At 38.3% G+C, this 22,756-nt stretch overlaps 1 protein-coding gene across 1 annotated transcript in view; it reads right to left on the bottom strand.

Annotated features, from left to right (window-relative positions):
* Positions 1-22,756, bottom strand: part of LOC141906265 (dmX-like protein 2) — a 344,303-nt gene that overhangs the window by 88,094 nt on the left and 233,453 nt on the right. Inside the window, exons 35-38 of the mRNA XM_074795507.1 lie at positions 18,239-18,437; positions 9,813-9,924; positions 9,188-9,298; positions 6,732-6,856 (exon numbers count right to left, since the gene is read on the bottom strand). Of these exons, the coding sequence (XP_074651608.1) occupies positions 6,732-6,856; positions 9,188-9,298; positions 9,813-9,924; positions 18,239-18,437 (547 nt within the window). The remainder of the gene's footprint in view (positions 1-6,731; positions 6,857-9,187; positions 9,299-9,812; positions 9,925-18,238; positions 18,438-22,756) is intronic.

Genomic DNA, 22,756 nt, shown 5'->3' with positions numbered 1-22,756 from the left:
AGCCATACAAGGCAGCCCAGGTCGCAGAAGATGTATTTCAGCGGACTAGGTCATAAGAAATTTCTGCACTTCAGTGTCATGTCGACCTAGGGTTGTAGTCAAATTTTCAGTCAAAGAATTTGTGCTTTAGTTTTTACTAGCTGCGTAAGTCAACCCCTTTCTTCATGTGTTTTTTATAAAGACATTTTGAAAGTGCCATAGTCATTCTCATAGTAATTGAGGGTCTTTATATTCTTTACGTACAATGTTGAAAATCATTGAGATTTGTTGTTTCTAGTACTAACTATTGGCCAGCTAAACATAAATAAACTATATTGATCTTATACATTACAGCATTACTCATCGTCGAGATTGTACATTGACAGGGAAAATGGAAATACCCAAACGTTTTTTGGCCCTTCTGTTCAACAGAGATACCATATGGGCAAATTTGGTATCAATCGAAAGCTTTACATCTTGGCTTCGGGGAATCGATATCCATTTCCATGGAAATCGATACCAAGGCAACCAATGCCTAATTTAATTTCATAGATAGAAATACTTTAAAAAGTACTTAGCTCCTAAACCATAGTCTTTAGTAGCCCGCTATCACACTAATTTTGGGTTTTCTTGTATGAGGTCTCATTTGGTAACATTTATTTTCTTTATTTTGTCGGTGCCTTTACAACTGGGGTAGTGGAGCTATTTACCACTTAAATCTCAAAGAGGTCAATGAATGAATCAATCTTGTCACTTTCTATGTTCAGATACTTCGAATGATTCATGTCTGCAATGAAGCAGGGGGTCGGGTCTTCAAGGTTTATTGTGACATTTCAGTGAATGTTGTCAGTAACCATGACAACCGCATAATTTGTATCATATACGTATCTCGTATTATGAAATCAATGGATTCTCAGGTAACATTATCTCAAAATTTATGATATATAGAAAGTATTCTAATTGGTTTCGGGTTGTAATATTGTGCAATTTTGACGACCTGGGACTATTTCACAGGCTCACTTCACATTTCATTAAAGTTCCATTAGTATTGTAATATCATGACATGAAATTGTCAGTAATTTTCATCAAATATGCCGGATATCCCTAAAATGATTTTGTCAAAAGAAAGGAGTAATCAGAATTCATGTAATGCGATATGTATCTTTATTAGAGTTTTCTGACATTCGTCGAAAACCCTCTTGTAATTCCGTTGATTATTATTATTATTATTATTATTATTATTATTATTATAATTCATTTTCCGCCTATTTTCATCAAATATAATTCACGTTCATTCAGATTTGGCAACTGACAGGTTCTAAACGAAATTTATAAATTGATACTGTAATAACAGTCTCTCCCAACCAGCAGATTGTCTGAATGTACTGTCCATCCTATTTGAAACTTAAAATTACTTACTAGGTAACTGTCAATAGAGAATTGAATTGAATTGTCTGACCAATTGTTTAACAAGCACCGGCGAAGCAATTTTTTTTAAAAAGAGTTTCCACCATTTTGTTTGCAGTGCGCATCCTCTGCAGTATTTGTGAACAAGAAACGAATTTCTTAATATGGACTTTCCTGAATTTACATGAGTGTATGTACGTTTAATCAGCATCAAAATTTAACATTGGTACTCTAGAGATTTAAGGCCACACAAAGAAATTTTTTCTGAAAAGTGATGAGGGCGGGCGAATTTTAATCTTATTGCTTTTCTTAAATAAGAAAGTTGAAATAAAAAGCTCAACCTGAGACTTATAGAACAGACGCGCTTTTCTTCTACTGATGCCAAACAAACACCAGTAATGCAAGTAAAACTTGCAAAAAACTTTATCTAGAATTAAGTAGCTCCCAAAAACCTCTACTCATTTAATCGAAATTGAGACAATCATATTCGCTTTTTTTACGCTTCCTCGAAACGAAAGTAAAAAGAAAGGAACCTGGTGTTGTTTTTGTCACAGTAATTGTGGATTACCAGTACGTTGAGGATGAGCATATGAATGCCCGCAGAAAAAAGCCATGTCTTACACTATGCTGCGGGTGAGTGGGTTTTAATTTTCATACGAAAACAGACGATTGATGCATTGCCGATGGGGGCGAGCGCATTTCTCTCCTTAATTTCTATTAGGGGCTTTTTTCATGATGTGGGCGGCATTTGACTTTGAGAAACTAGGGTATTTCTTTGTGTGGCCTAAGCAGAACAAATGAAAAAGAGTGAAAACTATTGGATTGAATTCAAATGATGGGAGAAAACAGACTTTCAACAGATAAGCACTTTAAGATAAAGACAGAAATTCGAGAAAAAAATGTCTTTTTTCAAATAATGGAAACGCATTCCTATCTAAGGCAAGAAGTTTAAGGCAGAATTTCAGGGAATCCGTGCTCCAAGTAATAAAAAAAAACCCTAAGATGTCCCCCTTGATTGAATCAAGAAGTTTTCATGAAAATTTGTCCCCATCACACACAACTGTATGATGATTCATCATGAATATACATGGTAGTGGGTTTCCCCACTGACTCAAATAGACAACTTCACGTTCATTGTGTGACCATTCCATTTATTTCATACACTATGTAAGTTTGTTAACGTTAGACAATTTATTTTCATAAATTGAACAATTTCCAAGATTCACTTCCCCCTTTCCCAATTTCTGCCCTTCCATAAAATACACTGCTTCTCACGGCCGCGCCCAAGAACACTCCTCGTATTTGAATCATTTGCAGTTCCAACAACTAGGCCACACGCGAGAGGCGCATTATCCATATACATGCACAGATCAATACACCATATAGTAGCGAGTGTCACGCACATTTGTGAACATGAATATACGTAACAGGGCATGTGTTCTTCCGAAACGAAATGTAGTGCCAACAACAAATAAATAACTAAATTAATGTATAAGCAATGGATGCCCATATTATTCAATAGGGTTCGAGATTTTTTCACTGCATTGAATGTTTCAAAAGTACCGAAGAGAAACTAAGCCTCGTTTGGAAGTTATTTTGTACCAAATGAAGAAAGTTTCATACGCGATAACAAATTGGACTTTGCTAAAGTCCGTAACAAATGCAGGTGGAATCGCTGCAGGGAACTGTGTCACTGTTAGTGTAGGCCTGCAGTGCCCACGTACATACATAAATGCAGAGTTTAGTAGAGCAGAGGCGGTCTTTAGGGAGTGAGTAGTAGTAATTGCGTTTTTCTTCAAGGCAAGAAACTAGGTGACAGACAATGGAGCCAACCTCACAATTGTTTTGGTTTAAAGATAAAAGAAAAATAAACTTTTGCTCTGTAGAAAGATTAATAAAATAGGAGAAAGGTGCGAGTGTGCGTTAAATGATGGTAGCCGGAAATCCAATAGGGCAGGACATGCCATTAAATAAGGTGCGGATGGGCACTGTTAGATTCAGCGCAGAAGTTGGTGAATTGAAGGAGTTTATCCCATCCACCATACTATACCATACATCGGTTTAGTAAGGTGTTCTATCAGTTGTTATAAGGAAGAGAAGGTAAATACGTAACACATTTTAAGTAGGCCTAATAGATTTTGAAATGAAATACATATAATCATCATAAATTATAAGCTTCCTCATAAATCTAAAAATTGTGCTTGTCTTCAACCACATTTGTCTTACAAATAAACAAATTTTTTAGTTGTGCTATTGCTTTGAAATTTTTACTACAGAATTAGGATATATGGCATACAATTTCAGTTGAAATTGAATAGATCAGTGCATTTTGCTGGGAGACAGAGCAGTTTATCTGAAACTTTTTCGTGAATTTGTTTCATGGCGGCCATCTTGGAGTATGTGACCTTGACCTCAAGTTCACTTATACCCACATTATTTATGTCTACTTTGTTGGCCCATAAGTTATCAACAACATGCTGTATAGTTTTTCTGTGTCAGATGCCTTAATAACTTCTGGACATCAAAGGCAACATCAGACAGAGGCATTGCAGCAAGGACTTCACGGCTATTGCTGAAATATTTTGTAAGCCGAAAACCGCCAATGGCAACTGTAGAAAAGACCTGTGACAACATCTCTATGGCTTCAAGAACTGTCTTGACTTGTCGGAAGTCGTCCATATAGAAATCGCAACCAGTCATCTTCAAGGCATTGTTCGCGATAGATGCGGATCATCGCGCACCGAAAATGTTGACTAGCATCTGGTAAACGTCTGGTGGACGGTCTTCTAGATTCCTCCATAAATAACGCAATGCTGATTGATCCATTTCTGCTATCCGTACTTACTGTGATACATAGCTTCTATGTCAGCCATCACAGCAACTTGTTCTTGACGGAAACAGCTGGTTGTTGAGTGATACTCCTGAGTAGCAGACGGCAGCATCAAAAACCACTCTTATCTTCTTCGTGTAAGGATAAAAAATGGCGGGGTGTGGAAGGTACCATTTCTTCGGACTCGGTTGATTAGCTTCAGTCTCACTCAGTTTTCGAGAATATCCTTTCTTAAGGTAATCGTCGAATGTCTTGGGGGAGGGGGTAGCCTTGTCAGGATCCCTCTTAAAGGTATGTTCCGTATTCTTCAGACGCTTCATAGCAAATGGGATGGTTGCAGGGCAGTTGAATATCATCATTCTTCTAGAGCAAACCAGTCTCGTAGTGACAATTGACCAATCGAGTATATGCATCTAGCATCTGAACTGCTCGGTAGACTGATTTTCAAATATCAGGTTCTTGATACCAAACGACTCAGTTTGCCACCAATCTTTATCTAATGAAAACAGTTGTTGATTCTCATCTGTGGCATCTCCAGAAAAGTAGACATGTGGATTCATACCTTCCAATGAGGAGAAATATCCAGCTCTCCTGGTAAAAAATAACCAAAATCTGTTCGAACGGCTACGGCTGATTAGGTTAACCAATTCTACTTTCATGTTGAATAAACGCTTCAATGACATTAGCACCTAACAGGACTTGAACATCAGCATGATCAGGAACAGATATGTCTTTATCTTCTATGCGGCACAAATTCAATCTGGGTTTCAATCGGAGTTAGACTGAGTGGAATCTTCAATCCATCTACAGACGACATCGAGTTGAACAAGCATTCCAGTTTTCGGCGAACTTGGACCGTTAATTGGTATTGTCACACTCTGCAAGGGAATGTTTACTTTTACAGCAGATACACTCATCATCAGCTTTGACATTAGTAGAGATGACAGATCCCGGTTTTGATGTACTTGGCTTGTCATGTTGCTTGCTATCACTGGATTGACGATCATCTACTGACTTTGTTGCTTTGCAGTAGTTTAATGACACTCTGAGTTATAACACTAACCATTCGTTCAAGTGAAGTAAAGTCAGTTGTTCGTTCTTGGATTCGATATCTATGGCTTGTTTTCCCCATTCAAGTCTGATCTCTAAGGGCAGCTTCAGTATAACTCGATGCAGATTCTAAGAGCTGCGAAGATCTTCAGGCTCTTCAGCGTGACGACTGTAGAATTCACCACTCCTTGGAAACCTTCGAGTGATGAGACATCATGTAATCTAGGTGACGGATGACTGAATACCTTTTTCAGGCAGGCACGTATGATGTCGTCTTCCTTTCCATAACGATCTCTTAATGCATTCGAAGCATCATCATACTGGCTTCCATCAAACATCATACCGGAAATCAACTGATGAGGTGGACCAGTGACTGCTGACTGCAAGTGTGTCATCTTTTCAATTTCAGTCGTGCAGTATCACCATTAAAGATCGGCAACTTTATTTTCAGTAGCGACTCCTGAAACGGAGATCTTGGCGGACGTCTTGGTGACTGAGGTTGTGGTAATCGATATAAATAATCAGGTAGCAGTCGTTGAGGCTGTTGATTCACTGGCAGATCCGAAAGTGTCTGTTGAGGCTGTGTAAACTCTTGTGGGTCAGGAACCAATTCATCATCAAAATCGTGTTTTCGTTCTCGTTCGAGTTAGACAGCTTCGTTCATCAACTTTGCTTCCAGGACCGCAATGTCGGCTTCATCTTGCGCTTCCTGTAGGATCTGTTGGTGTTTCAGCTCTGCCTCTTTGTCACACTCCCTTTAACTATCAATCGGTATACTGGTGTGTTCCTTCAACCATTATGTTTAATCTACTGTGACTTCCTGTATATATATGAAATACTGTAACGCAAATTCAGTTCTCAAATTGCTGAATAAAGCATGCAAATGTCTGTACTCTGCTGCTCAGTCTTTGGTATATTTGCTGTGGATCTCTACTGGTCATTCCCGTCCAAGCCATAACAAAAATTTGGGGCCTGTCCGGGAACTGAAAGCTGAGGAACTGAAGAAATGTATCCGGCGTAATTTCATAACTGAACAGCGTTATTGTATTTTCATTTCATCGTACAGAATCGTTTTCCGAGAACTCCGGAGTTAGGAATCCATATGACGCAACTCGTACCATTGGTATTGTATGTGTTTTAAATATTGAATCGAATTGGTCCAGGTCAATTAGGTTAATTTTAACACGCTCATCTGGTGTTTCGCTGATGAAGTACCTCATCGAATGCTTTTTCGAAATACCTGCAATCGTGGTCAACACAGTATCCAGACAAGAACAAGATTACGAACAAATCTGTACAAAAAATCTGTTATGCTGTGTCGAAGCTATATTTCTATTTGAATTCACTATGAAAATGAGAAGCCCTGGTGCTAATTTTTGCACTATATCATTTGATCCATTTTACTAGCATAGGTTTGATGTCATAGACGTTAAGCAATGTTAAAAGCTATGCTGTTCAGACTTACTTGAACATCTTCTCAATGTCATATTCCGTTTCATTTTCAAGCCAATCAGGAGGATTGAGAATTAAACCAATGTCCATTTCAATTAGCTCTTTGGTAGTTGATAAAGCAATAGAGTTCAAATTAGCCTGAAAAGAAAAAATAAATTGCCCATGGGCAAAGTGTGGTTTACCTTGAAAGCTAGAGGTTGTTTGGAATAAGGGCATTTTTAGGAAAATCTTTTTTATTTGTGACTTCAAAGTTCCACAAGTTTATATTGTATTTTATCTATATTACCTATATTAATTTGTAGTCAAATAAGACCAAAGATGTACATTTGGTTACTCTCCACGTCCAAAATTTTGTAGGGTACAGGTAGGCGCGGCAGGGAAACTATTATATTTTCAAAAAAAATAGTTTCACAATATGAAAAAAATATTCAAATAAGGCCATCCCAAAATAATTGTCTGTTTGCTGTAACACCGACTCAACTTTTCAGGATGAGTAGGTAGGTAGGTAGAAATTTCTTTTGCAAAATTTTTGGGCAAAAAAAAAAACAAATTTATCACCTTTTCTACACGGAAACAATATCGCAAAAATCATCTACGTTGTGCACGGGAAATTTGTCTAATAGCATAGATTTCGAGGATTATTCTAAAATTATAACTTCGTCCAGAGCATCATCTCTGTGTTATAAATGAAACAGTACATTGAATAGTGCGCGCTTTTAGCTTTAATATAGTCACTATGAGAATGAATGGCAGCTTATTGGAACACTGCCAGTTTCTGGAAAACTTAAATTAGGCCACATGTCAAGGCATGTTTTCACACGATGCACACTTGAATTCTAACATACGTAGCTCATACGTCGGCAGTGGGTCGGTCGTCGGCCGGCCGTTTTTATCAAAAATAAAATTTATTTCAATGAATCCCAGAAAAAAGTTTTCACTCGGTACCTTTGAAGTCGGTTCGGTCGGGTTACGGCAAACAGACCATTAATATGGGATGGCCTAAAATTCATATGATGTCACATATTAGATGGTAGCTGAATTTCGGATGTTGGAAACCTCTTCCAATGTTGGCCGCGGAAGTTAAAATACCGGTACAGAAGAAATCGGCTATTAGATCGTTTTGAATCCTGGAATTTACGACTACAATATTCAGACCTCGACCTATACTTATAGTTTGCTGCTTAATATTTTCAGTTTACAATTTATTACAAATTCTATCAAACAGAAAACACAGCGCTCATCTTCTGCTACGATTATTCAGCCTATTTTCATGTCAAACGTGCACGCGTTACAGCATCACCTTTAGTAGTGTACTGTAAGAGCTTGTGTGTGTGTCATGTAGCACTCTGCGTATTAAAATGAAACAATACCTATGGCGGATGTGTGAAATAATTACATACTCACCAGCAATGAGCATTTGAAATTCGCACGTATACAGCACCTAGTCCAATGAAACGTACGCCATTCTATGGCTTTCCCATAATTATTTTAGTAGCGCCGGAATTCCCCGTATATCCCAAAAACAGCCAATCACATTCGCCCGTAGAGACGACGCCCCCCAATCGAGGTCATTGCAATTTTATACGCCAGAGCTAAGAATTTTCCCGCCAAAAACAGTTTTTCGTAGAATTTCAACTCAGTTGACCATGTCATCGACGGAGGTTCGCCATGTCTTCAATCGCATCGATTATACATCGTTTAAGCCGAGAACCAATGAAACAAATGCTCACATAAAAAAACGTACCGCGATTTTACATGAATTGGCTCAATACCAATATCATATCGCTGACAAAGGTAAACCAACAAAATATAACTACAACTTGCAGACAACTTGGCCTAGACAGTTCAAATAATAGATAGTTCCGAACAAATCTAATCGCGAACCTAAGCATTCAACATTGCGTCAAGGATATGCCAATCAACCTGTGTTAACAGTCTCTACCTAGTCAAATGAACTGCTGGCCATTCTGAGGTTTTCCCATATTTACATTAGTAGCGCCGAATTCCCATAATTCCCTGTACATCCCAAAAGCAGCGAATTACATTCGCTTGAAGAAATGACACCCCCAATCAAGGTCATTGCAATTTTATATGTGAAAGCCCAGAAGTTTCCAGCCAAAAACAGTTTTTCAAGAAATTTGAATAAAACTGACAATGTCGCCGTCGAAGGTTTCACATGTCTTTTGGTCGAATCAAATGAAAAAAAATAGTCACATAAAAAAATGTACCGTGATTCAACACAATTGGCTTAAAGCCACTCCACTATCCAACTCCACAAAGGTAAACCAAAACAGAGAACACTTCAGCAGGTGAATGAAGCAATTTCAATGGGCATTAAAGGTCAATACCTATCAATATGTTTAACATTTCAAAATGCTGCTACTATATTCACAGCCAATGGCTAAACATGCAAATGGTTTCTACAGGTTTGTGCTTGTACCTGATAATGCTAAAAGCTTTCACAAGTACCTGATTGACGCAAAATGCAGTAACGGCATCCAAATCCTTATGGATAATTTTAACAGGCTCATCTGGTGTTTCGCCTGATAAATCTGCATTTCCATCAATGAAGTCATTTGACTGAAAAAAAGAAGGATTTATCAGATAACTATGGATCCAAGGACCAGACAAATTAATACAGCAATCAATAGAATTTTGCTGAAGACGACTGATGCCCCCATATTAGGTGGATGCACCCTGAATGTATGTCGACCTGGTTATGAAGGCAGGAAATGAAAAATACAAGACAGCTTCAGGTGACCTTGACCTTTGACCTAGAGGACCTAAAATCTAATCAGTTACCCACAGTCTCCAGGATAACTTATCCATAAAATTTCACCTATACTTACCTTAAACTGTTTATGAAATAGAGCCCGGAAGACTAGTATTTATAGACATCCTTTTGGAGCAAGCTAATTCTGAACAGCTCCTGAGAACTATTATGTAGAGTTCATCGAAATAACATGAGTCAACAACGGGAATAACAATAGGCTTTTCTACGAATAGCACAAAACCCTTACTACAGTTCATTCAAGTATTAAGGGTTCCACGAATCTCCCCACCCTTTTTTCCATTTCTCTGAATGTTCACTTACATTGTTTTTCCTTTTCTTGAAGATGTATCGAATAAATGAATCTTGTAATTCATTTTGCATCACAAGATGTAGCCAAAGCCGTCTTGCTGGTAAGGCAGTATGGTGACTTGTACTACAAATAATAGGTGGAGTAATTGTAAGTTATGAACTGTCCTACATCGAATTATAGGACATCATTTATTTGAGAAATAATAATATAATAATAATAATAATATAGCTTTCTGGCATTTCAATTTTGTGGGGGAGTTGAAAATACCCCTTGTAAGCATTTCTGCTTTGTCGCAGAAACCCTCTAGTAATTCTGCTGATTATGATTATTTGTGTTACTAATTGTTCAGTTTCTACTTTTTCATGCATATTCTGTATGAAATACACAACTAATTGGTAACACATGCTCTAATCAATTCTGTTTGGGTTTCTGTTGGTTTGTTGGTAATTAGTTGGTGCTTCTAGATTGTGGTTTTTTGCATGACTGCTGTGGGAAGCTTGCGCTGGTCATTTGATTTTTGAGTTTGATTTTTTTCATATATTCAGCACTTCCTGAAAGCCAAATTTAAAATCATGTCACCTTGAAAATTAGCACAGGAGCTTATCATTCATTCCAAGGGCTGCATATCTGCAATATATCTTTGCAACAATGCCATGTATGTCCCCCTGGGGTAAGCAAAGTGAGTTTACTTAATTGTTCTTCGACTTTGTAAGAATCATTGGTTAGGTAAAAACCGATAAACCTACTCTCACATCAGGTTTCATGCTTTCAATGGTTTTGTAACCGGCTGGTTGTTGTATTGGCAGGCTGGTTGGGGCAGGTGCGGATCCACGCTGTCGCAATTGCCCCAAGTGCGACAGTCAGAGCTGCTTAAAAAAATTAAAAAGTTGCCAAAACACTACAAGCATATGAAAAGACAAAGGTTTACTTTACACTGATCCTACAAATATCAGATGCGCAATTACCCTCTCAGGTCGTAGTTTTTGTCTAATTATATACGCTATAATGGTTCAACAAAAATACCTCTTTTGTACTATGGGTTGTTGGTTCAGTTTTCGAATTTTGCTTACTGGACACCCCTCTCTAGCTGCCACGTGGGTCTGTCCGTTGGCACGCATCGTCTGCATGGTGGCCGCAATATGCCAGGCAACTATCGATTGTTTTTTCACCAAGGCAAAGCGTTTTGACGCAGGTAAATATGTTATTGATCTTTCGTAGGCTTAAAGCGTCCTAAAGGATTAAAATGTCATCAAGCAGGCTTGTCCTGGCACAATCTGAGACCTAAAGAAGTTGTGTACCCCGATCACGTCCACTCATAAGGTAACCTGTCCTTCGGTTTATATCACAAGATAGGGCCTTAGTCAAACTTTTTTTTTCGTACTTGTAGTTCATAGTGATACATGTATGGCAAAAACGTCAGAAAATATACCGAAACCGAGCTCGAAAACGCATGATGAAAATAGCAGGGCAACTGTACTAGAAGCCGAGCAGGGAACCAGTGGGAAACTGGTCACAGCAGAATGCCCGACAATATCTACTTACGACATAGGATTTTTTATTGAAACCGTGCCCACGATGAGCGATGCTGAGAAATATGTATGTTTAAACAGATTGTGGATCCCTCCTGCTACATATGTCTTTCCAAAAACTGGAAAGCGGTCATTTAGGCAATCGTGGTTGCAGGACTACCGTATTTTCAGGTGTATAAGTCGAGTTTTTGAGACCAAAAATCATGTCCAAAAAACGTAGGTCGACTTATACACCGGCTACACTTTCGATATCGTTTTAAACTGACGATGTTTAGAGTTCAAGGTCGCCATGATGAAATGGAATATAAATTTATGTTAGGCTACACTCATATACCAATTTGAATTTAGGATGTTGATAAAAATAGTTTCTTATAGTTTGGAAATGTTTCAAAATTAACTAATGTTAAAAATCAAAAAAGAAAGAAAACCGCGTATATTCATTGTACAGTGTTTATATAAGCCGCGATGCTGTGGCAGCGTGCCAATAATCAATACACAGCAGTCTAATACTAGACTACAGTCTAATACTAGACTACAGTCTAATACTAGACTACAGGCGCACGGCATTCAATGTATACACTATACATTCAACACGTGGATACAAACAAACAATGAGCACTAATCCGGTAATTTAGTATTAGAAACAACAGATCCCAATGATTTAATAATGCAAACAGTGGTAAAGACTCACAACTACTATGAGGATGACATCGGCACTGTTTTCAATGTGACATATGTAAACACATGAAGAAGCGACTCGACTTATACACCGACTATAGCCCTAGCACAACTTTTTAAACTGAAAATTTGACCTCGACTTATACACCAGGTCGACTTGTACACCGGAAAATACGGTACCCCTGGCTGGCATACACTCAAAAACTATCTGGAGCGTTTTGCCGATCATGTGTTTTCTTTGGTCATACCTTTAGTGTAAATGAGGAATCAACATGTCATTGCCAGAAATCGATTAGTGCTTGTTTCTCTTGTGAAAACTGTAGTTTTTTGTGGAAAACAATACATAGCACTATGAGGTCATCGGGAAGATGCCAAGCATCTTAAGATTCAAAAAGCTGTTAGAATTTCATTGTGAAGCTGGTGACCAGGTACTTGCCAATCATTTCAAAGTTGTCCCAAAGAATGCCTCATATCGTTCTAAAACAATCCAATATGATATAATAGAGTGTATTCGTTAATGGATTGAGCCAGCTTGTCACTGAGATACGTGTTTCTTTTCTTTTCAATCATTGCTGATGAAACACAGGACTGTGGTAACCTAGAACAAATGGCTTTAATTTTGTGCTACGTGGATTCTAAAATGGAAATATAAGAGTCGTTTATAGGTTTCATCAGATGCAGCAGTACAACTGGTAAGCAATTGGCTGACTTGCTCCAAGAGGCAGTTGGTAATCTTCATCTTGAGATCGTTGACTGTAGAGGACAGTGTTATGATGGCACAGATAATATGAAAGGCGGAATCCAAGAACATGTCTATCGCACTTTTGAGCCCAAACGTCTACTTCTACTTAGTAGCCACTTGAGAACAATAAGCAATTAACGATATCGGCTACTTTTCCAGTAGTATTCATTTCAAAACAGTCACTCTGAAATAGTATTCCTTTCAATTCGGTTGGTTTTATATAGTGGCTGTTTCGAAGAGTCTACTATAGAAAAGTGACCATTTTAAAACATCTGGTTTCGATAGTGCACACTAGCAGTAGAGGTGACTGTAAAACCACCTGTCTGTAAACAGTGACTTTGTGATAGTAACTCCTACCATAGCAGCTACTCTCAAAACACATCGTTCCTAAAAGTCAACTATTGAAAAGTGACCATTTTGAGATGGCTGTGTAATAAATTTATATGTACTTGCTTTGATTCTCATGGCAAGAGAACCCCGCAGCGGTTCCGCGGAACGAGGATGTAAAGACACAAGTTGATTCATCGATCTTTCCAGCTTGACAAAGCTTATAATATTTAGAGCAGTAAATTATATACTGTTGGTCGGTTAAGTGTACTGATGAAGAAAATGGCTAATTGTCAAAATTTACTGTTTGAGGACCGCGGCTGAATGTAACGTCTTGCGGCAATTAATTTGTTTATTTACACTTGAATTGATAATCGAAGTGACGAGCAACCTACGTTGGATTTCGGGATGACGACTCAGAAAAACATGTGGTCTCATTGAATAGGGCCCAATTTTTGATGTTTACGGCCCGAAAGTGCTTTTGTAACGTTGATTCATGATAATACGCACAGAGTATTTGTAGATCGAAGTGAGCTGAAGGATATCATACAGATTGTATTGGCAACTGTGGCAAGGTAAAAAAGCCTATGTTCTTTTAGTGAAAATAGTGTGACAAAGTAATAACAAGAGCCCCAAGGGGCACAATGGCCAGCCTGTCAGATTTGCTTTTTATAAATGATGTAATCTGTGGGTTATATTTATCAATATACACTCCCTGCTCAATATCATTTACATAGTAAAATCGTGTGTTAACACAGACAGCAGGAACGAATGTAATATAGAAATACTAAGTTATTGTATTGTTCAACGCCCCCTGGTGGCCATAAAAAAACCAATGAGCTTGAAACTCACCTCGATCATAGAACATGTCATGAGCTACAACTTTCCAATTGATTATAGTAGCAAAATATGCTTAAGTATCAATTATGATGTGGAAAAACTTTTTTTCCACCTACGAATGAGTACTGATGACCCCAAGATGGCTGCCAAGTGCGTCATAATTGCCTGGTCAAAAATACCCTCTGTTGAAATGTTGGTTGTGACAAAATTGTTCAGACGGTTTTAGGTGGTAATAAGCACGGAAACGTAACGACCATGGTCGACTTATTCGATGAAATCAGGCCTATGTGATATCCAAATTTTGACTTTTTTATTCTCCAGACCTCCCTGATATAGAAATAAAAAATTTTGGTGGTACGAAAGTGCAATCACAGCGCCGACGGGGACAGAGCCGTGTCAGAGATCGGCGGAGTGAAAATTGAGGTGGACGAACACGAAGAAGTAGGCTATTGCGCTACTTGAATCACGAAAACTCCTGGCGCGGCCCCGACGCTTTTCGTTGATTAAGTAATACAAATATCATGCAATGGGTTTTCACAATCTACCGCTGGTATTTACCGGATTTCAATATCACTCCAAAATTCAAAGAAACCTCGAAATATCGAACCGGAACACTTCCGGTAGATATCCGCGGCTGCCCAACCGGGAAACTTATTTGTTTCAATAGATATTGATAGGATCCATCATCTTCACCCGTCAAGGGATTCGAACCCACTAAGCTAAAGCCATGCCGGAATCGGGTCGGGCCAATCACAGCGCTTGTAACAAACCACATTAGGCTTCTGTGGAATTTCCCAGTAAATGGGCCAATCAGCGAACACGTAGCGAACGCGGAAGTATTGTCGCGTGTTGATACATGACGTCATGCGCAAAAGCGCCAGTAATGAAATCGCGATAATTCACGTGAACAGCTGCTGATATTTTCAGATAAACCAATCACAGGGAAGACACAACTTCCTGATTGGCTGATAAAAATTGAAATTTTCCCGATTTAACTTTCGTGAAAAATGCAGAAAACATTTTTATGAGACCCTATTTCAAAATTCTGCTCGCTACGATTCCGAGAATGGATTACGCTTAAATACGTGATTTGTTCGAATATGCCCTCACTTGGCAAGCAAAAGAGCCTTTTGTGTGGAAACCATGTCATTTAAATTCGCTCCATTTGTATAGTAATAGGCTCAGCCTACGACTGGCCTAATAATAAGAAACACGCGAATCTCAATAGGGTTTTCTGTGAAGTAACACAAAACCCTAAAAATACAACATACAAGACACATGCGAAATTCATACAGAATAACATAGTTATTCTAAATGACAATGTCAACTTAAATCCAGACTTGAGAGGATATCGAGTGACAGCCAAAGTCATGATGAAGCAGACATCAGAAGAGCTTTCCTCAACCATGGAGGCAAAATGAAGTTGCAGACCAGCTTTTAGGCAAAAGTGAATGAAGTGACAAGTTATCAATTATTGACAATTCTCCAAAAAAAAATTAAACCACTACTGCAGTTGAAGACTCTGTATCACCTACCCAATTGCCAAATCTCATAATTCCCCAAATTTCTTAAAACTTCGATTTCAAATTTGCAATTCCACATAAGCCTATCCCAAAAATTCTACATTTTTTTGCAGGCATCAAATAATTCATCAAAATTAATTTTGTTTTGTACTTTTTTTTCGTATGCTGCACAAAAATGGTTATAGTGGGATTCGAGCCCAATAGCTTAGGATAAATTACACACCTAAGTCCTCGAAATGCCGAACAGGAATCAACATCCTCCTATTTCAATTTCTCGAGTATTTTGAGTTTGAACATGACACATCTGAGCGCTCTTTTCAAATCCAAGTAAGTTTGGATGAATTTTGGGGGCCAAAAGGACATGATTTTGGAGGCCCACCTCATCAAATCATATATCATATGAAAGGCTTGACTATTTACTGCAAAATGAAACTAACTTGCAGTACATGGAAATAAACAGCAAATGAGCTATTTGGTATCGTGATGAACTTAGATTTTACCTCAAATTTTCTGAGGAGTTATTGACACTACATAGTGCATTTCTGAGGAGTTATTGACACTACATAGTGCAATTCCTGAGTGCAATTCCTGAGTGCTAATGGGTTAACACACGTAAGACACATTAATTCGTGGATTTGTTTAAAAACATTTTCAGATCATGGCTTCCTTAATTGTCGAATTTGATGGTCCCGATGGTCTGATGCAGAGAGTGAGAAAGAAAGATTCTGCTACTGGCCCCCATGTAAAGGGTTTAAAAAACTTAATGGTGCGGTACGACAGCAGATACTACCTGATGATTCGCGGACTGACTCATTTGCATTCCAGAAGCTGAGCCGTTGCAGTATGCATTATCTGCATCAAATTATTATTGTCTTGTAATGAATTGAAACGAGAGGCCCATGGGCCTTGAAGCATTGGTAGATTATACTGTGGTATTAAGTGGTTATAATGTTTTACATCTGCCGGCAAGTCTTCTATGACGATGTTGATTGGGAGGACCACAGACTTAAAGGTCTATTTGTCTAGTGCAATTTTATTCCTGAAAATGAATTTATTTTCTGCCGAACGATTTAGCCTAGGCTATTTGTACTGTTAAACCTCATTAATGCGATTCTGTTAAAAAGACGAAACTAGTTTATTCTGATGTTTTCCATCTTGTCCCAGCCAAGATGTTTATATCAATCAAGATTTGGATACAAAAACCCATTTTTACGCATGAACTGTTAGGCCCCACTGAATAATGAAAACTAAAACAGAACGATTTTTCTGAATGCAATTGCAAGACCCTCTGATCTTAGAGCTCCAAGCTCTGATGCATGTACGCATGCAAAACGTCGCAGAGAAGGATGCCGGCGTTGGTGTCACTGAGGCCGGCTGATGATTGTTTGTTTGTCTTTTTGTTTGTTTGGCTTTACGTACGTTGTTTGGATCTTGGTTTCCCAAGACTATTCCAATTGGATTGTTCATTTAACCTCACGACGGTACGGCCTTTGAAGTGTTGCCCGCACACTGTTCGCAGCCAGCAGGACTCGAACCTACTTGTCACTCATGATATGTTTCGTGGGAGCAGATAGTGGATTCAACAGCATCACGCCTTATCTCACTGAGCTACCAAGGCCGCTCGATTCAATTCCAAAAAACTACAGCAGCGGCAAATAACCATCGCAATATTGCAATTTACGACAAACAACGCGTAAATTCAATCACTGTTGTTTAACGCATTTAGGGCGTCCTAAAGTGAAAACTTATATTAGAATATAGCCGAATCGAATTTTACAATGTCAGTCAACTGATTGATGATACAACATGGTTGTTCTCGGCGTACTTTACAATGATATTTTCCTCCAATAAACAACTCTGGTAAAATTGAATAAAATGATCTATCTTTATTGGTGATATCGTATCATGGTGGTAGCCTACCGTTTACTGTTTGATGTTTCGTGTCATCATGAAATGGTTTTAACTTTAGTAAAGGCATTCCCGCATGATCACATACAGGTTTCAGTCACGAGTAGGCTGCCGTTCCACTGCTCAAGAAATACGTGTTCTGACGCTGAGAATTAATCCCAAATAATCGCATGGATACTGATAGTTGGAATAACAGTGATATCCAAACACTGTGATATTTATAAACCGGAGGTACATAATTTTATGTTTTTTTATTCAGAAGAGGCTGTTCCCCATTCTATACTGCCAATGTCAATGCGGACATATCGCTACGCGATTGTTTAACCCGCTCTCATCAACCAGATAATGAACGAGAAAAATGCGATCGAATAACTTTTTGGAGCATTAAATCTGGCGACGCTATGTTGTGGGGAATAATTGAAACATTTTTTTTTAGTAATTTTCAGCTGTTTCTAATGTTTTACGTGAACGGAGTGACAATTAGAAGTTACTATGAAAATTAGAAGAGTCGGCGCAATTTTTTCGTACTACTATTTTCGATCCAATTACTAGCATTGGCATGACATCATAGAGGTCAACCAATGCTAAAAATATATTTCTTTATTTTAACCAAAATATCATGTTTTGCTCAAATTACGCATTGTCTGTCACCTTTGTTTTCATACCAAGCTTTTGTTACTATGCAGGAAGATATAATGCAGAGTCGATATAGAATCAAAGAAGCACTTTTTAGATAGAATTTTAGTTGGTGGTTTGTACTGAGCATTTGTCTCGGTTGGAAGCCGACCTGATAATAAAGAGATTATATCAAATTGAACGCTGAGATGACTCGGGATTATTTTGCCGAACAAGTTCCCCAGCCGAGTGAAAATTCTAGTTACTATACTTACGTGAATGGTGAATGATTAGGGTCAAGCATGGTTTTGTATTTATCAGTAAATGGTCCATCAATATCATGGTCGACTAAACAACCAGGAATGAAGTCATCAGGTGGTCCAGAAAATAGTTCCAGTTTGAGGTGCAAAATATCTTCCCATCTTTCAAGTGTTTTTACAACAGCTTGTAACAATGGAGAGCTAACTGGGAGATCTGAAAAATTAGTTGGCAAAGAAAACTATCAAATTCGAAAGATATAGTTATCACTAATCATTGAACATATGATTGGCAACAATCAGGGTTCATTCTTCTGCTGTTAACCTAAATTCACTGCCATTCACAGCCCATGTTATGCCAAATTAACAGCCATTTAACTGCAGGAACTTTCTCAAAAAGTTTATTTTCAAGCCAGTGACCATATGCCAGGGATGTGAACGAGGTTAAAACTTTTTGAAAATTTCACGGCAGTGCGGCACGTCTCGCTCGAGTAGCAGCAACATTGCGGTCAGCAAAAACATTTGTCTCCGCCGCCCCTTCTTTTGCCAAATAAGGAATTCGGTACCGCTGCAATTGGGCCGTAGATTCCCGGTACTCAATATTCCAGGAGGATTAGAAACAATATTTTTGTATTGACATTTAAATTTTCCTGCTGATAATTTTTTTTCTAGCAGAAAATGATTTTACGATTGGCATTTCATCGAGTCTTCCATTTTTTTCTTGTAAGGCACCGTAATTAAACAAGAGGCCCACGGGCCTTATACCTTATGATGCAGTAGATGACAAGGATGAAAACAGAGGCGTTTAAAAAACGCAGAAAAATTTGAAATGAAGTATTAGAGGCAAACTAGCAGCCGCGAGCACCGAAGGTGCTAAGCCCCTAATGGGGGGTTTGGGGAACCTCCCCCAAGAAAATTTTGAAATTTCAAGGAGTTTTTGGCGCATCTGAGGCTCATTTTCCAATGACAAAATAAGACTGCTGCCATGCGGTTGATCGTTTGTTGTTTATATCTTGAGTACATGAAAAGGATGGCTCCGACGGTATCCAAATCACAAGAACATGTTCATAATAAATAAGAGTCGCAAGAGGAGCCCCTTTATAACTTTCCAATCTATCACTCAAGCCAAGCGTATTGCGCCTGAATTAAAACAATGACAACTTTTACTGAGCACGTAGGCTATGCTTTGTTGGATGAATTGAAGATTCTAAATATAGATTTCCCGCGCAGCACTATTGCATGTATATATATTATTGATCAGCACAGTGGATCTAGACAACAGCGGTGTTTCGCAATGATGTTGTAAACTAGGGGTCCAGGGACACCACGCCCACTTGGGAAGTGGTTTCAAATGCTCAACAATCTAACAATTTCAATATTCAACGCCAAATTTTGTGGAAATCCATCAAGAATTGCGGGCTGCAAACAAGAAATTCAAGATGGCCACCCCAATGGCAACCATATTTGATCACCAATGACATTTTTTTCAATAGGGGTGGACATCTCCCCGGACCCAATCTTCAAGCCAATTTTAAACTAAGGGTCCAGGGACACCACGCCCACTTGGGAAGTGGTTTCCAATGCTCAACAATCTAACAATTTCAATATTCAACGCCCCATGGTGACCATATACAAAAACCAATGACCTTGAAACTCACTTCAATCATAGAACACGTCAGCAGCTAATTGTAATTGATTGTGATAACAAAATATGCCTCGTTACCAATTTGATATGGAAATACTAAGTAATTCTACAATTCAATGCCCCCTGGTGACCATATGCAAAACCTAATGACCTTGAAACTCACCACATTCATAGAACATGGCATAAACTACAACTTTGCAATTGATCATGGTAACAAAATATGCCTAGGTACCAATCTAATAAGGAAATACTAAGTTATTCTACTATTCAACGCCCCCTGGTGACCATATAGAATAACTAATGTCCTTAAAACTCACCACAATCATAGACAATGTCATGAGCTACAACTTTGCAATTGATTGTGGTAACAAAATATGCTTAGGTGTCAATATAATGTGGAAAAACTTTTTCCCACCCACGAATGAGTACTGATGGTACCAAGATGGCCGCCAATTGCGTCATAATTGGCCGATCAAAAATACCTGGCTCAGGTGAAAACATCCCTTTCCAAAGAATACCGTTCACAAATTGCAATGAGAAATGGCAAACCAGTAGGTAGCTACAGGACTCAGAATTTGGCCAAAATTGACATTTTTGGGCACTAAAAATGTCATAGGACGGCCATCTTGAGTCCGATCGACCCAATTTTTCTTATGATGATGGGCCCTTGAGGGATTCAAATATATACGAAAGATCAAGGTAATTGATTTAAGTGTCTTCAAAATTTCCCTCAAAAAGTTCAAAAAGTGTAAAAAGTGCTGATTTTGACGAACAACAATGGCTGCTAGTCAGCCATCTTGATTCTGACAGGGCCAGTTTTTGGGCTGAAGATGTGTCTAGGGTAGATACATGTATAAACCAAATATCAAGACATTACCTTGAAGCGTCTTCAAAAAATAAAACTTCCCAAAATAACTGGATTCCGTCTACGGACGGACGGACGCTACGACGGACGCTACGACGGACGAATGGACGACGGACGAAAAGTAAACGCAATAGCCCGCTGGGACTTAAGTCCCAAGTGGGCTAAAAAGATTCATCGCAAATTACAGGCGAATTACTGTGTCGAATTCAATTCAATTCCAGAGGGCCTGGCTTAGGCCTATGCAATAGGAGTCAATTAAGATTCAACTTTTTGAAAAACCAGCACAGATGCCTATTCAAATCACATGTAATTAAAAAATTCAGTGCTTCTTAGTTTGATGTCCCTGTTCTCATCGCGCACGTGGTTAAAATTATTTTTTACATCGAACGTCTTCAACAGCTGATACAACCGCACCCGCGTCTGTCAATCATCTTCATTGATTCATATACTAAAATGCTCATTATGAAAAACTATGCAGTGAATCAATCCGGAATTTTGCAGTAGAATGTCAGACACTAGGTACCTTTCTTTAAAGGTTTATTTGTTGTATGTCATTGACAATCAGTAATATAATACTTTATTCATAACTTTGAAGCGGCGCCCCGGCAGCGAACGCTCAAGCAGGGTCTGTCACGTAGGCCAACGAAACAGACTACGGTTTTGCCGGTTAAGAGTGTCTCTCCACATAATTAGATGGACTGTAATGGACCATTTGATGACACTAACCTTTGATAAACTTTGTATGGATACAATCAAGATAATTCCACCCTACAATTCCACTATTCAATACGCTAGTCACGATGTATCTAGCTAGCTCTACACACATCAAAATCACACTTGATTTACAAGTGTTGACTTATGAGAAACGAGCGAAATCTAGCAATTTGATTGGGAAAATAGCAACACTATAGTTGAAAAAAGTTGATAAACCATTTCCAACTGTCTAATCAATTAAAAGCTTTGTCTTCACATGGAACTATTTCCGCCTTATCACAGGTGCACTCTGCCGCCGTGATTCACCCATTCAACGATAAAAACTTTCCCACGGCCTTACTATCGGCATTTTCTAATAATTTAGGGAAATATTTTTAAAAAGCGAAATTTTACACGCTGCATTAATAAGATTAAAGTATTTATTCGTTTGACAATCTTCCTCTGAACTCCCACCAACAAGTTATAAGTGGCGACACGAAAATGACGTCATCGACTCACTACCATCTTATAACCTACATCATAAAGGTAAAAATTCGTAGTAATCTTCTTGTCTTCCTTTTATTTTCAAATGGAGCTAATTTCTAAATTATCAACCAGGTCAAAATTCTTCAATCTTGCAAAAAACCGGTCTCATTTCACCATCCAAGTCGGTTACATTATGGTTTTGCAAAGTGGTTTAAACCATTAAAAAATTCTTGATACACTAATCTAAATCAAAATAGTAATCTTTTTAGCAGACGTTGGTAAACAGACCTATGATACCCAGGGTGACCAAAGACCAATGTTATATTTACTTGGGAAATTGGGTCAAGTTTTTCTGACAGAAAAGTTAATTTCATTTGATGTTATAATTTTTCTAATCTTATAAGCCCAAATTCTTAATAACCAGAAATGAATCAAACCTTAGTTTCAGTTTCATCTTCTTTCCCCCCCCACCCCTCTGGCATTATTTTCCATTCTTCCAAGTTTAACTAAGAATTGATGTAACTTCTTAAATAAATTCATCAATCGAATTAGACTTTACGAGTATGTACCGTAAAAACCGGCGTATAAGTCTACGCGGCGTATAAGTCGAGGTCGATTTTTAGACCTACATTTTATGATTTTAACATATATCCGGCTTATAAGTCGAGTCCCTTCTCTTAGAAGAATAATTACTAGTATCATTATATTGAATAGTTTGTTTTGATAAAGATGTGTGCCTTCACGCACGGGGCCACACGTCAGCCTGATTGCTGCTGTGTGTTAATCAATAGACTGTTACACACACTCAGGTATAATACACTACCATACAGTGATACAGTAGTGTGAG

The sequence above is a fragment of the Tubulanus polymorphus genome, chromosome 5, assembly GCF_964204645.1.
Source record: "Tubulanus polymorphus chromosome 5, tnTubPoly1.2, whole genome shotgun sequence".
Classification (NCBI taxonomy): domain Eukaryota; kingdom Metazoa; phylum Nemertea; class Palaeonemertea; order Tubulaniformes; family Tubulanidae; genus Tubulanus; species Tubulanus polymorphus.
Note: the sequence above shows the minus strand (reverse complement) of the source record. Positions and strands in the feature narration are given on the sequence as shown.